This window comes from Bubalus bubalis, chromosome 2 (assembly GCF_019923935.1).
Source record: "Bubalus bubalis isolate 160015118507 breed Murrah chromosome 2, NDDB_SH_1, whole genome shotgun sequence".
Taxonomy (NCBI): domain Eukaryota; kingdom Metazoa; phylum Chordata; class Mammalia; order Artiodactyla; family Bovidae; genus Bubalus; species Bubalus bubalis.
This window is the reverse complement of record NC_059158.1, coordinates 53,324,809-53,337,794: the sequence shown is the minus strand read 5'-3', so window position 1 is coordinate 53,337,794 and position 12,986 is coordinate 53,324,809. Positions and strand designations below refer to the sequence as shown.

General features: G+C 44.2%; 1 protein-coding gene across 1 annotated transcript in view; it reads left to right on the top strand.

The window, feature by feature from the left end:
- Positions 1 to 12,714, top strand: part of CYFIP1 (cytoplasmic FMR1 interacting protein 1) — a 107,754-nt gene extending 95,040 nt beyond the window's left edge. Inside the window, 6 exon segments of the mRNA XM_025272633.2 lie at positions 1,715 to 1,845; positions 6,355 to 6,427; positions 6,963 to 7,057; positions 7,782 to 8,020; positions 8,449 to 8,596; positions 11,918 to 12,714. Coding sequence (XP_025128418.1) covers positions 1,715 to 1,845; positions 6,355 to 6,427; positions 6,963 to 7,057; positions 7,782 to 8,020; positions 8,449 to 8,596; positions 11,918 to 12,082 — 851 coding nt within the window. The 3' untranslated portion in view covers positions 12,083 to 12,714.
- The last annotated feature ends 272 nt before the right edge of the window (positions 12,715 to 12,986 follow it).

The following is a 12,986-nucleotide window of genomic DNA, read 5'->3' as shown; positions in this document are numbered from 1 at the left end:
GAAAATCTCAGAAAGTAGATGGGTAATGTTGGGATAATAAAACTGGTGCTCAGATCCTTATTAGAGGTGGATATTTTAAATGTCAAAGACAAAGCCATTTAAGCCAAATCCAGACCTGGTCTGCAGGAGAGCTGTGGACTTCTGGGCTGGTTTCCACATGTCCTCACCCAGCTGGCATGGCACCACTGTGGAAATAGTGCCATGTTGCTGGAAGTACCCCTGCACTCATGCTCATTGTGGGGTGGACCACCAAGAGGAAAGGATGGTCTCTCAGGCAGGCAGGGCTGTGGGGTCATTGTGGAACAGCACTCAGGGCCTGACCTGATGGGATGAGAGGTCTGAAATCTCTTTAAGTATCCAGCATTTTTCTCAGTGTTGTTTTGCCTGTTCTGGGTCTTCTGTATGACTATAAATTCTGGAGTCAGCTCAGGGATTTTGACTGTGTCAGCAGTGAATGGATAGAGTGCTTCCTAGACTTTATGCTTCGTGTCTTTTCCTGCCTTATGACAACATCCAGAACCTCCAGGACAGTGGTGAAGATGCTGTCTTTCTCTGGAGCTCTGGGAGAAGGCATGCAGATTCACCACTGAGTATGATGTTAGCTACAGGGTTTTGGTAGATGTCCTTTATTAGATTAAATACGTTCCTTTCTATGCCTGTGAAGGGATTTTGAATTTTATCAAATTCCTTTTCTACCTCTGCTGGAGATGACTGTGGTCTTGCTCATTTATTGCAACATGATGCCTCCTCTGAAGGTATACACAGACCTCAGAGATGTTGCAGATCTGGTTCCAACCAGCTGCAAATTATCACAATAAAGCAAGCCATATGAATTTTTTTATTTCCTGATGCATATAAAGTTATGTTTGTACGTGCTATAGTCTATTAAGTGTGCAGTAACACAAGATACTCCTTTTAAAACATCCATATCTTGGACTTCCCTGGTGGTCCAGTGGTAAAGAATCCACCTGCCAGTGCAGGGGACACAGATTTGATCCCTGGCCCAGGAGGATCCCACATGCCCTGAAGCAACTAAGACAGTGTGGCACGCTGCTGAGCCCTCACTCTGGGGCCCATGCTCCAGAAAAAGAAAAGCCACCAGAATGAGAAGCCTGCACGCTGCAATGAGGAGTATTCCCTGCTCGCCACAACTAGAGAAAGCCTGAGTGCAGCAATGAAGACCCAGCACAGCCATAATAAATAAATAAAACTAAGTGTCTTAATTTAAAACGCGTCATTGCTAAAAAATGCTAGCCATCATCTGAACCTTTAGCAAGTTGTGACCTTTTTGCAATAATAACATCAAAGATCCCAGATCACCATGACAAATATAATGATGAAAAAATTTAAAATATTGCGGGAATTATCAAAATCTGATATAGAAACATGAAGTGAACAGATGCTACGGGGAAAATGGCACCTATAGATTGGTTTGACACAGGAGTGCCACAGACCTTCAGTTTGTGAAAATAACACAATATCTGCACGGCACAGAAGAACAAGCTGTGCCTGGACTGGGTTGGCAGGCTTTGGAGCTGAGGACCAGGATGCAGGCGGTGGAACAGGGGACACAGCCATCTCCTTGGTGGGCAGGATGGCGGTGTCAGAGTCTTCTGTCAGCACGGGTGCTTCCGGCCGTGGACCCAGGCTGTGCACTGTCACGCTCCCTCCCTCGAGCCTCTCCCAGCCCCACACTCATTCTCTCCCACTTCAGGCATCCTGGAGTTCTTCCACCACCAGCTGAAGGACATAGTTGAGTATGCGGAGCTGAAAACGGTGTGCTTCCAGAACCTGCGGGAGGTGGGCAACGCTGTGCTCTTCTGCCTGCTCATAGAGCAGAGCCTGGTGAGTGCCCAGCGCCACTGTGGCCCGCATCCTACCAAGCCCCTTCCTCCTCATGGATGACAGAAGAGGCCATTCTTTAGGTGCTTGATTTACTGGCGTTATTTAATGGGGGAAGGAGAGCAAGTGTTGTAAAGCACTTTTCTTTTTTTCATGGTTATTTAGACTTTTGAATTTGTTCCCTACAATTGAAAAACAAAAATGCAGTAGTTCATTTAAGAATGTTTTACTGTATGAATATTGTAAGAATGTTTTATTATATAGTATTTACTGCATCTAAATTAACATATACGACATACACATAATGTATAAAGCTGCTGCCCGGGAGAACTGTTTGTGATGGAAAATTCCATAGCTGAGGCTGTTGAGACCTCAGAGTGGGGCTCCATGTGACTAAAGAACAGGGTTTTAAATGTCATTGAATTTTAATTTTTTACATCGAAATAGGTACACATGGCCCATGCCTGCTGAGGTGGACAGCATAAGAAAGCAAGCGCTGGGAGCCCAGCATGGGCACGCACAGTCCCACTGCCTGCCTGCTGGGGGTGTCCTTCGGCCTCTCCCTCTGTCCCTGTAGGTCGTCAGCTGACTACCACTCTGCACCCAGAGCCCTCTTGAGGTGGCCTCACTCTGCCTTTCAGTGAGGACTGCGGAGCTGGGCGTCTTCGCTGCTGCTGGGCTCTCCTTCTGTTAAATGTTCCGTTTGTATCTTGTCCGTTTTACTACAACTTGTGTATCTTCTGTGTGTTACACGTAAATGCTATATTGTTGTGTATTGCTCGGTCGTGTCCGATTCTTTTTTGTGACCCCTTGGACTACAGCCCAACAGGCTCCCCTGTCCATAGGATTCTCCAGGCAAGAATACTGCAGTGGGTTGCCATTTACTTCTCCAGGGGATCTTTTCAACCCAGGTATCGAACTTGTGCATCGGCAGGTGGATTCTTTACCGCTGAGCCACCAAGGAAGCCCTGATTTTAGCTTGTCTTTTCACTCTAATTTGACTCGAGTCTCTTTTCTATGGTTCTTGTGTACAAGCACTTCTTGTATCTCTTCAAAGAAGGCCTTTCCTCTCTAGGAATCATAAAGACATTCTTTCATATTTTCTTCTAAAGATTTTAGGTTTTGTTTCTACATTAAAGATTATAATCCTTCTGGAGTTGGTTTTTGTGTGTAACGTGAGATGTGGATGAAGATTCTTTTTTCCTCATGGGTCACCAGTTGTTCCTTCTCCAGTGACTGAAGGAAGACTCCTTTCCTTGTTGGTCAGCAGGATCCCTCTGTCACCCTTCCGCTTTCTGTGGATGTGCTAGTCTGTCTCCTGATTTTCTTCCTCATTCTACTGGTCTGTGTCTGTCCACGGCTTTTAACATGTTGTCTTACTCATGGTAGCTCTAACTAAAGTGTTAACCCCCGGTAGGACATGCTCCTTACCGTATTCTTCTTTAAGCACATGCTACCTCTTTGTGGATCTTTGCTCTGCTCTGAAAGTATGAGAATCATCTTGGGCCAAATACACTGATATTTCAGTGGGAGTTGTGTTAAATTTCTAGCTCTGTCTGGGGAGATCTTTGCTCTGTTACTTCTTAAAGCAGTCTCTTCTCTCTCTGGAGCCTTGGCACCTTGGCAGAGGCAAGGTGTGTTTTGCAATGACCTGGGCCAGGGTGTTGCATACACTGTGCAGGGTGTGGCAGTCAGACTGCAGGCTTGAGGGGCTGGGCCAGTGGGCTAGGCACCTAATACCTGCTTACTCGAAAAAGATATGTTGGCTCTCATGTCAGGGAGCCCAAGTTCGGGTGCAGGGTACAGTCTCTGGTCAGGACCTGCATCTTCCAGACTCTACTCTGCCACTCTGCTCGCAGAAGACCTTTTCCATGTGGTGCCAAAGGCGGGCAGCCCCCAGGCCCTTGCTGTCCCCCTGCCTGCGACTCAGCCCAGCTGCTCCCTGCAGCAGGACTGGTGGTGCTGGGCCAACAGGCAGCTCCCCAAGGAGCTGGTGTCCAGGGCAGCCTTGCTCCAGGAACAGCTGAGGGAGAACTGGATCTTTCACCTAAATACACAAGATAAGTGAGGGAAATTCCTGTAAATAGTAATCACTCGTCATGAATTTTCAATATTTAATACAGGAAAAGTCCCTTCACGTATGACTTTTCCTGAACACATACATAAAGTGCAGTATCTCATCCGTGTGTATCCACACCCATCTCCGCGTTCCCTTTTTCACTTGACAGTAAATCTGGAGATCATTGCACATTAGTAAGTGGTGACAGTCGTCAGCCTTTTTCAGCTGCGTGATACCCCACAGACATTACTCGCTGGTCTGTGTCTGCGTGGTAGTCCTTCACCGTCTGATGCCTTCCTTCTGTGTGAAGAGCGTGTGTTCTTTCTGGACTTGGGCACAGGAGGTGTGGAGGAGGGGGTCAGCCTCCTTTTGGAGGGTTCTGGAGGAGCAGGTCTCTGACTGACTGCTCTTCCAGGCTTATGTTAGGCGATAACAGGACTTTTACATGATGGTACAGAAAGCCTTCTCTTCCTCCTCTTGGTCTTAGTTTTGCTGTCATCTTTGTGGAGATCCTCAGAAAGGAAACTCTTATCAGTCAGTATGTTTTGATTCTCTGATAACCATTTCTTTGTTTAGCAGTTTGTTTTATCAAGATTTTAGGATGGATGTAGAGTAGGAGGCAGGAGAGCCCATTCTCATTTCCTGTCTTTTTGCCCTGTGGTGAGCACACTGCTGTCTAAGGAGTTTCCCTTGTTTATGGGCCCTCCAACTAGGGACGGGCACCCTTCTTGACCATTTTTGGGTTCATGGTGGAGTTTTAGATGTTGTGAAACCCCTGTGATATTGGAAGTAAGCTTTCTTCCTACATTGCATTGTTCTGGAGAACAGGTTTTATGTAGTGTGGGGTTTTATTGCCTGTTTAAAGGAATTTGTGATCCAACAACAGGTTCAGAGTGACTGCTTAGACTCTTCTTTTAGGCTCAGCGGGGAATGGCCAACGGTGCCCCTTCCTTCTGCCTCCTGCTCTTTGTTTACAAAGGAGGCACCTGCTTCCTGGCTCTGCAGGGACGGCTGAGAGACCCTAAAGACAAAGGCACAGTGCTCAGTCCTGTCTGTGTTTCAGTTCAGTCGTTCAGTCGTGTCTGACTGCAGCCGCATGGACTGCAGCACTCCAGGCTTCCCTGTCCATCCCCAACTCCCGGAGCTGGCTCAAACTTATGTCCCTCCAGTCAGTGATGCCATCCAACCATCTCATCCTCTGTTGTCCCCTTCTCCTTCCTTCAATGTTTCCCAGCATCAGGGGCTTTTCCAGTGAATCAGCTCTTTGTATCAGATGGCCAAAGTATTGGAGTTTCAGCTTCAACATCAGTCCTTCCAGTGAATATTCAGGACTGATTTCCCTTAGGATGGACTGGTTGGATCTCCTTGCAGTTCAAGGGACTCTCCAGAGTCTTCTCCAAAACCACAGTTCAAAAGTATCAATTCTTCAGTGCTCAGCTTTTTCACAGTCCAACTCTCACATCCAACCATGACTACTGGAAAAACTACAGCCTTGACTAGATGGACCTTTGTCAGTAAAGAAATCACAATCTGCTTTTTAATATGCTGTCTAGGTTTTCCTGCAAGGAGCAAGAGTCTTCTAATTTCATGACTGCAGTCACCATCTGCAGTGATTTTGGAGCTCAAGAAAATAAAGTCTGACACTGTTTCCTCATCTATTTGCCATGAAGTGATGGGTCCAGATGCCATAATCTTAGTTTTTTGAATGTTGAGTTTTAAGCCAGCTTTTTCACTCTCCTCTTTCATTCTCATCAAGAGGCTGTTTAGTTCCTCTTTGCTTTTTTCCATAAGGGTGGTGTCATCTGCATATCTGAGGTTATTGATACTTCTCCAGGCAGTCTTGATTCCAGCTTGTGCTTCATCCAGCCTGGCATTTTGCATGTTGTACTCTGCATATAAGTTAAATAAGCAGGGTGACAATATTCAGACTTGACATACTCCTTTCCCAATTTTGAACCAGTCCATTGTTCCTTGTCCAGTTCTAACTGTTGCTTCTTGACCTGCATACAGATTTCTCAGGAGGCAGTTAAGGTCATCTGGTATTCCCATCTCTTTAAGAATTTTCCACAGTTTCTTGTGATCCACACAGTCAAAGGCTTCTGGCATAGTCAATAAAGCAGAAGTAGTTGTTTCTCTGGAATTTTCCTGCTTTTTCAATTTGATCTCTGGTCTGTGTTTAAATTAATCAAAATGAAAATTGAGTAACTAAAAATGAAAATTCAGTTCCTTAGCCACATTCCAGGTACTTAATCCCCACATGTTGCTGGTAGCTACGTGGCCAGAACAGCAAGGGACAGCTCCACGAGCGCAGAGACTCCTGTTGGGCAGTCTGCTCGCAGTGTTTATTTTACACAAAATGACAAAGATGTGCCTTGTTTTCAGCATCCGATTTCTTTGTCCATCTCTACTGTGAGATGAGATTCTTCATGCAGCCTTCTTTTTCATTGTTCTAGTCTCTAGAAGAAGTATGTGACCTGCTGCACGCAGCCCCTTTCCAGAACATCTTGCCAAGGGTCCATGTGAAAGGTGAGCCAGTCCTCTGACCAGGGTAGGGACACAGTCTGTGTTGCCAGAGAGTTCTCTTTAGTTAAAAAGCCAGCTTTGAGTTTGCTTCCTGTTCAGTCACATCCTGGAAGTAATATAATATAGTTAAATGAATACTGAATAAAGGAAGTATTTAGGATGGAAATGCTGTATCTTGATTGTTTCAGAATAGCATGGGAGCAGGGGTATTAGGTATATATGAAAGAAGAATGCCATGAGCTCATGATTGTAGCAACAGATAGTCACAGAGGATTCATTGTACTGTGCTGTTTTTGACTACATTTGGATTTTTCAGTAAGTTTTTAAAAGTTTGAATGTTGAGCAAAGACTCAGTTCTCTGTTTGAGTTAAAATAGCTGATGAGCCAGTTCCATAAAAGAATTTTCAAAGAGAACCTCTATGCATAATGTTAAATATTTTTCATTTGGGTTTTTCTTTTTTTTTTTTTTACAAAATTAAACTTATGCAATTGTTATTCATACAAGGAATAGAGTATAAAATATTTTTTTCCACTGTAGAGGGAGAGAGACTTGATGCCAAAATGAAAAGACTAGAATCAAAGTACGCCCCACTGCACCTTGTCCCTCTGATCGAAAGACTGGGAACTCCACAGGTAATGCAAAATGCTGCTGTGAGCTGGGCGCCCAGTTGGGCTGGTCCTTGGCAGGGTGGATGGACTCTGGGTGAGACCTCGTCCTCAGGCATCAAGAGATTGCATGGGCCTGCTCAGCTACTCAGGCCTGAGTTTCCCAATTGAGTTTTATAGTAGGACCTTGTCACAGGGTGGCTGGGCAGTTTGAATGAGCTAACACGTGAAAGGATGCAGAACACCACGTGGCAGGTGAGGCGTGCACAGTAAACATCGCTGTTTTTGTTGTCCATCCCTTCATGAAGAAAGCTTTCTCATCGGTTTTTAAGAACAGGAGGCAGGGAGGAACTTAAGCTAGCTACATCAGAGTCTCTCAACCTGTTGCCATTTTGGATGAGATAATTCGTTGGGGGGCTGTCCTATGAATTGTAGGACATTTAGCAGCATCCCTGGCCTCTACCCACTAGATGCCATTAGACTCACAAGCTATGAAAACCAAAAGTATCTCCACATGTTGCCAAATGTCCTCACGAGGTAAATCTCTCCCTTAAGAACAACTGTGCTTGACAGTTCTATTTTGTCTGATAAGACATATAAGTAATAGCTGATGCATTTTGTCGATGTTTATTTTTAAAAACCCTCTTCTGCAAGGTGTGATAGTTTCCAGTGAGTCCAAAACAATACTGGAGCACTTTGACTTCCTCATTCTAGCTGCCTGCCGTGCCTGTGACATTTTGTCCTTTTACAGCAAATTGCAATAGCGAGAGAGGGGGACCTGCTGACAAAGGAGCGTCTCTGCTGTGGCCTGTCCATGTTTGAAGTCATCCTGACCCGGATCCGGACCTTTCTGGATGACTCCATCTGGCGCGGGCCTCTGCCCAGCAACGGGGTCATGCACGTAGATGACTGTGTTGAGTTTCACAGACTGTGGAGTGCCATGCAGTTTGTCTACTGCATTCCTGTGGGAACACACGAGTTTACAGTCGAGTAAGTGAGTGCTCAGGGAGGGGAGATGGGAGAGAAGCCGGCGTTAGGCTCATGCAGAGAACCACTTTCCTCTGGAAATGGATCCCCATATTGCTGAGCTGCAATAAAGCAGCTTAAGTAGGGGCTGTTACCTGATACCTAGGAAATGCCTCAGGGCTGGGCTTCTGGAGTTTTCTGAACTCATGGAGACTTCTGCAAGTCAGGTGTGTATTTTGCTAGACAGGAGGACCACCAACACTTCATGAACTCATTCTTCATGGCAGGGCCTTGATCTAAAAAGAGGTTCAGAAACAGTTTGCCAGAGGAACCCCAAAGAGGTGTTTACCAAACCAGGGACACAGCTCTGCTCATCATGCCCTGCGGGACACACAGGTGGTTTGGCCGCTGGCGTCTGGTCGCCCGTTCCACCTCCTGCTTCTTGTCTCCAGGCAGTGCTTTGGCGATGGGCTCCACTGGGCTGGCTGCATGATCATTGCGCTGCTTGGGCAGCAGCGCCGCTTTGCTGTGCTGGATTTCTGCTACCATCTGCTCAAAGTCCAGAAACACGATGGCAAAGACGAAATCATCAAAAATGTGGTATGTGGAAGCTTCACGAAGATAGACGTTTTCTATTAATGTAAAGTTGTTTTTTTTTTTTCCCCTATGAATGTTCCTCATCTGAGGACAAAAGGTGCCACCAAATGAAACTTTCTTTTCACTCCCCAAATGAATCTAAATAGAATTAGTAAGCAAAGGAGTCTGATTCCATTTTCCTTCTATTTTCAAGGTATGTAGATCTTTTTGTGTTTGTCATTTTATGGATTCTTTGTAATTGAATTCCAGAAAATACTTATTATCTTTTCAAATATTTTAGTTTTTCTTCCATTTGGGGACTTCATTAGACATGTCTATACTTCAGTTTAGGCACTCAGTCGTGTCCGACTCTTTGCATCCCCATGGACTGCAGCACGCCAGGCCTCCCTGTCCATCGCCAACCCCCGGAGTCCACCCAAACCCATGTCCATTGAGTCGGTGATGCTATCCAACCATCTCATCCTCTGTCGTCCACTTCTCCTGCCTTCAGTCTTTCCCAACATCAGGGACTTTTCAAATGAGTCAGCTCTTCGCATCTGGTGGCCAAAATATTGGAGTTTTTGCTTCAACATCAGTCCTATGAACACCCAGGACTGATCTCCTTTAGGATGGACTGGTTGGATCTCCTTGCAGTCCAAGGGACTCTCAAGAGTCTTCTCCAACACCACAGTTCAACAGCATCAATTCTTTGGTGCTCAGGTTTCTTTACAGTCCAACTCTCACATCCATGTAACTACTGGAAGAACCATAGCCTTGACTAGACGGACCTTTGTTGGCGAAGTAATGTCTCTGCTTTTTAATATGCTATCTACGTTGGTCAAAACTTTCCTTTCAAAGAGTTTAAGTGTCTTTTAATTTCATGGCTGCAATCACCATCTGCCGTGATTTTGGAACCCCAAAAAATAAAGTCAGCCACTGTTTCCCCATCTATTTGCCATGAAGTGATGGAACCAGATGCCATGATCTTAATTTTCTGAATGTTGAGCTTTAAGCCAACTTTTTCACTCTCCTCTCACTTTCATCAAGAGTTCCTCTTCACTTTCTGCCATAAGGGTGCTATCATCTGCATATCTCAGGTTATTGATATTTCTCCTGGCAATCTTGATTCCAGCTTGTGCTTCATCCAGCCCAGCCTTTCTCATGATGTACTCTGCATATAAGTTAAATAAGCAGGGTAACAATATACAGCCTTGGTGTACTCCTTTTCCTATTTGGAATCAGTCTGTTCCATGTCCAGTTCTAATTGTTGCTTCCTGACCTGCATACAGGTTTCTCAAGAGGCAGGTCAGGTGGTCTGGTTTTCCCATCTCTCTCAGAATTTTCCACAATTTATTGTGATCCACACAGTCAAAGGCTTTGGCATAGTCAATAAAGCAGAAATAAAGGTTTTTCTGGAACTGTCTTGCTTTTTCGATGATCTAGCACATGTTGGCAATTTGATCTCTGGTTCCTCTGCCTTTTCTAAAACCAGCTTGAACATTTGGTAGTTCACGGTTCACATATTGCTGAAGCCTGGCTTGGAGAATTTTGAGCATTACTTTGCTAGCGTGTGAGATGAGTGCAATTGTGTGGTACTTAACATCTCTCAGTTTTCTGTGTCAGAGGTCGGGAACAGCATGGCTCAGCTGGGTCTTCCATTTACTGTTTCACAAGTCCACTATCAGTGTGTCTGTAGGGCTGTGTTCCCTTCTGGAGCCTCTAGTTATGGATCTACTTCCAGACTCATTCAGGTGGTTGCCTCCATTCAGCTCCATTCCATTGGAGAGCTAAGGTCTCCATTTCCTTGCTGGTTATTTAGCTCACATCCCTTCTCATGCTTTCCACATGGCCCCTTCCAGCCAATATGATCAAGTCCCTCTCACACTACTAATCTAATTTTGTGCCACGTCTCTGCTGTCTTCAGCTGGAGAAAGTTCTCTGCTCAGTATGATTAGATTGGATCCACCTCGGTAATCCATCCTACTTTTCCTAAAGTCTGTAACCACCTAACTGTATTTGCAAGGTCCCCTTTGCTATTGGAAAATAATGCATTTACAGACTCCAGGGACTGGAACTTGGACATCTTAGGGGCCACTCTACCTCCCATACCTCCATTTCCTTGGCTGTCTGGCTGTACCCAAGTACTGACTTAACTGATTTCACCTGTATGATCTGCTGTGTTTTTAACTTTTGAAAGTCACTAGTTTATATTTAACATGTTGATTTCCTTCTCCACATCTTGGTAGTAATTGATAATTTTATCTTCACAGAATTTTTTCCATTTTTGTTTCTGTATACATCTAAATGCATAAATAAGTCATCACATAGTCTTTACTTTTCAGTTCCGAGACCTCAAGGGGTATCTAAAACTCTGAAATGTTTCATTGTTTATTGGATTTTTATTTGGCAGCTTTTGTTTGGTTGAACCTAATTTGGGATGCCTTTCTCCCAGGATTTCCATTTACTGTTCATCTCCCCGAGTTATTACCAATGTGGAACCACTTTTAACTTCCTAAGAGGTCCAGGCTTGGTGGAGAGCCTTGGAGTGCAGTCCACTTTGCTTAAAGCCCAGCCTGTCTCTTCATCCCGCCCCTGCTGGTAGCATCTGTCTCTGAGGAGCCTGGCTTTTCCCTCACTTCTTGCATAGGCAAAACCAGCAGTGCTTTAAACTGGAATAGACTTTCAAGTTTGTTCTGTTTTCGTTTTTGTGTTTTTTAACATAGTTCTATTATAGCAGGAAGTGTCGTCCAGTCATGTCCGACTATTTGCAACCCCAATAGCCCATGGAATTCTCCAGGCCAGAATACAGGAGTGGGTAGCCTTTCCCTTCTCCAGGGGATCTTCCCAACCCAGGGATTGAACCTAGGTCTCCTGCATTGCAGGCAAATTCTTTAATGAGATATGAGGGAAGCCCATTATAGCAGAAAGTGAAAGTGAAGTCGTATCCGACTGCGACCCGTGGACTGTAGCCCACCAAGCGCCTCTGTCCATGGGATTCTCCAGGCAAGAATACTGGAGTGGGTTGCTGTTTCCTTCTCCAGTTATAGCAGAAGGGTCTATCAAAGCACCCTGTCCACAATAACTGGAAATTACTTGTGTTGGTTACTGGGCTTCATCTTCACATTTCTAGCTCTTAGGACACCATAGTTCTTGATACCAGTCTGTTGAATAAACAGGTCTTTAAGTTTTACACATGAATCTACAGTAGCATGAAGCCAACAGAGAAATGTTGCAGTAGAGATGGTATGTGTCAATAGTTGGCTATAATTTTTCTAATATGAAAATGCTGAGGTATTTTGAAGCATGAAGAATAAATGACAGCTATCCTAATTGTAATTGTTGTAGCCTTTGAAGAAGATGGTGGAAAGAATTCGCAAGTTCCAGATTCTAAATGATGAGATAATCACCATCTTGGACAAGTACTTGAAGTCAGGTGATGGAGAGAGCACACCAGTGGAGCACGTCCGCTGCTTTCAGCCACCCATCCACCAGTCCCTGGCCAGCAGCTGAGGGAGTGTGTGTCACCTGTTTTTCAAGAGTTCCAGTACTGACTGCATTTAAGATCGAGAAGGGCATGTTTTTCTTTCCATAAACTATTTAGTGGGATTTTTGAGAACTATTTTTCAGTATCTCTGTGCCTGTTAAAATAAGGGGGTGCTTTTCAATCTAAAAGCTTGATTTTATAAAATTGACTTATTTTTCTACACTAAAATTGTATATACTTTTAGTAATTGGAAAATCTGAGAATGTTGACTGCAGATTGTTGCCTTCATGTTCTTACAAAATCATTTTCCATTTTTTTGTGGAATGTTCCAACAGCTAGCTATGTCATGAAGTGCTGCCGAGTTCATCCATTTATCCTGTAACACTTAAGGAAAGATCTGTGAATTTAAGCAAGAAACTTAATACCAGCTAATTGTAATAAAACCCATTACCAATTAGAATAAACTTAATGATTAGCTTTTGTTGAGGGATTTTTCTGGTTTTTTAATGAAAACCTTTTCTAAGTCATTTCCCTTTCCCTTTTTGTGTCTTTCAAAAAGTAGTGAACTTGAGTACTCTGTTTCTACTAAATCCAGCTGTAACAAAATCTAGTTTGTGACAGGATTTAAAGGTTACAGAAATAAAAATAATGGAACCTGTTTGTGTTCATTCATTTACTGTGACCCTGTGTGCCCTGGCTTTGTAAGGTCCTTTCCCTACTTGCTCGAGTGCACAAACCAGGCTAGAAGTCCAGGTCACCTGCAGCCATGAAGGAAGGGACAAGATCATGGTGGTAACTTCTATATGGTTTTAAAACCATTAATAGCAAAGTGCAGGTGCATTATCTATGGCACCAAAAATAAAGTCTGTGAACTACTTGGTTTTACTGTTTAACCTTAACATAAAACAGAACTGTTTTAGAAAAAGTAAC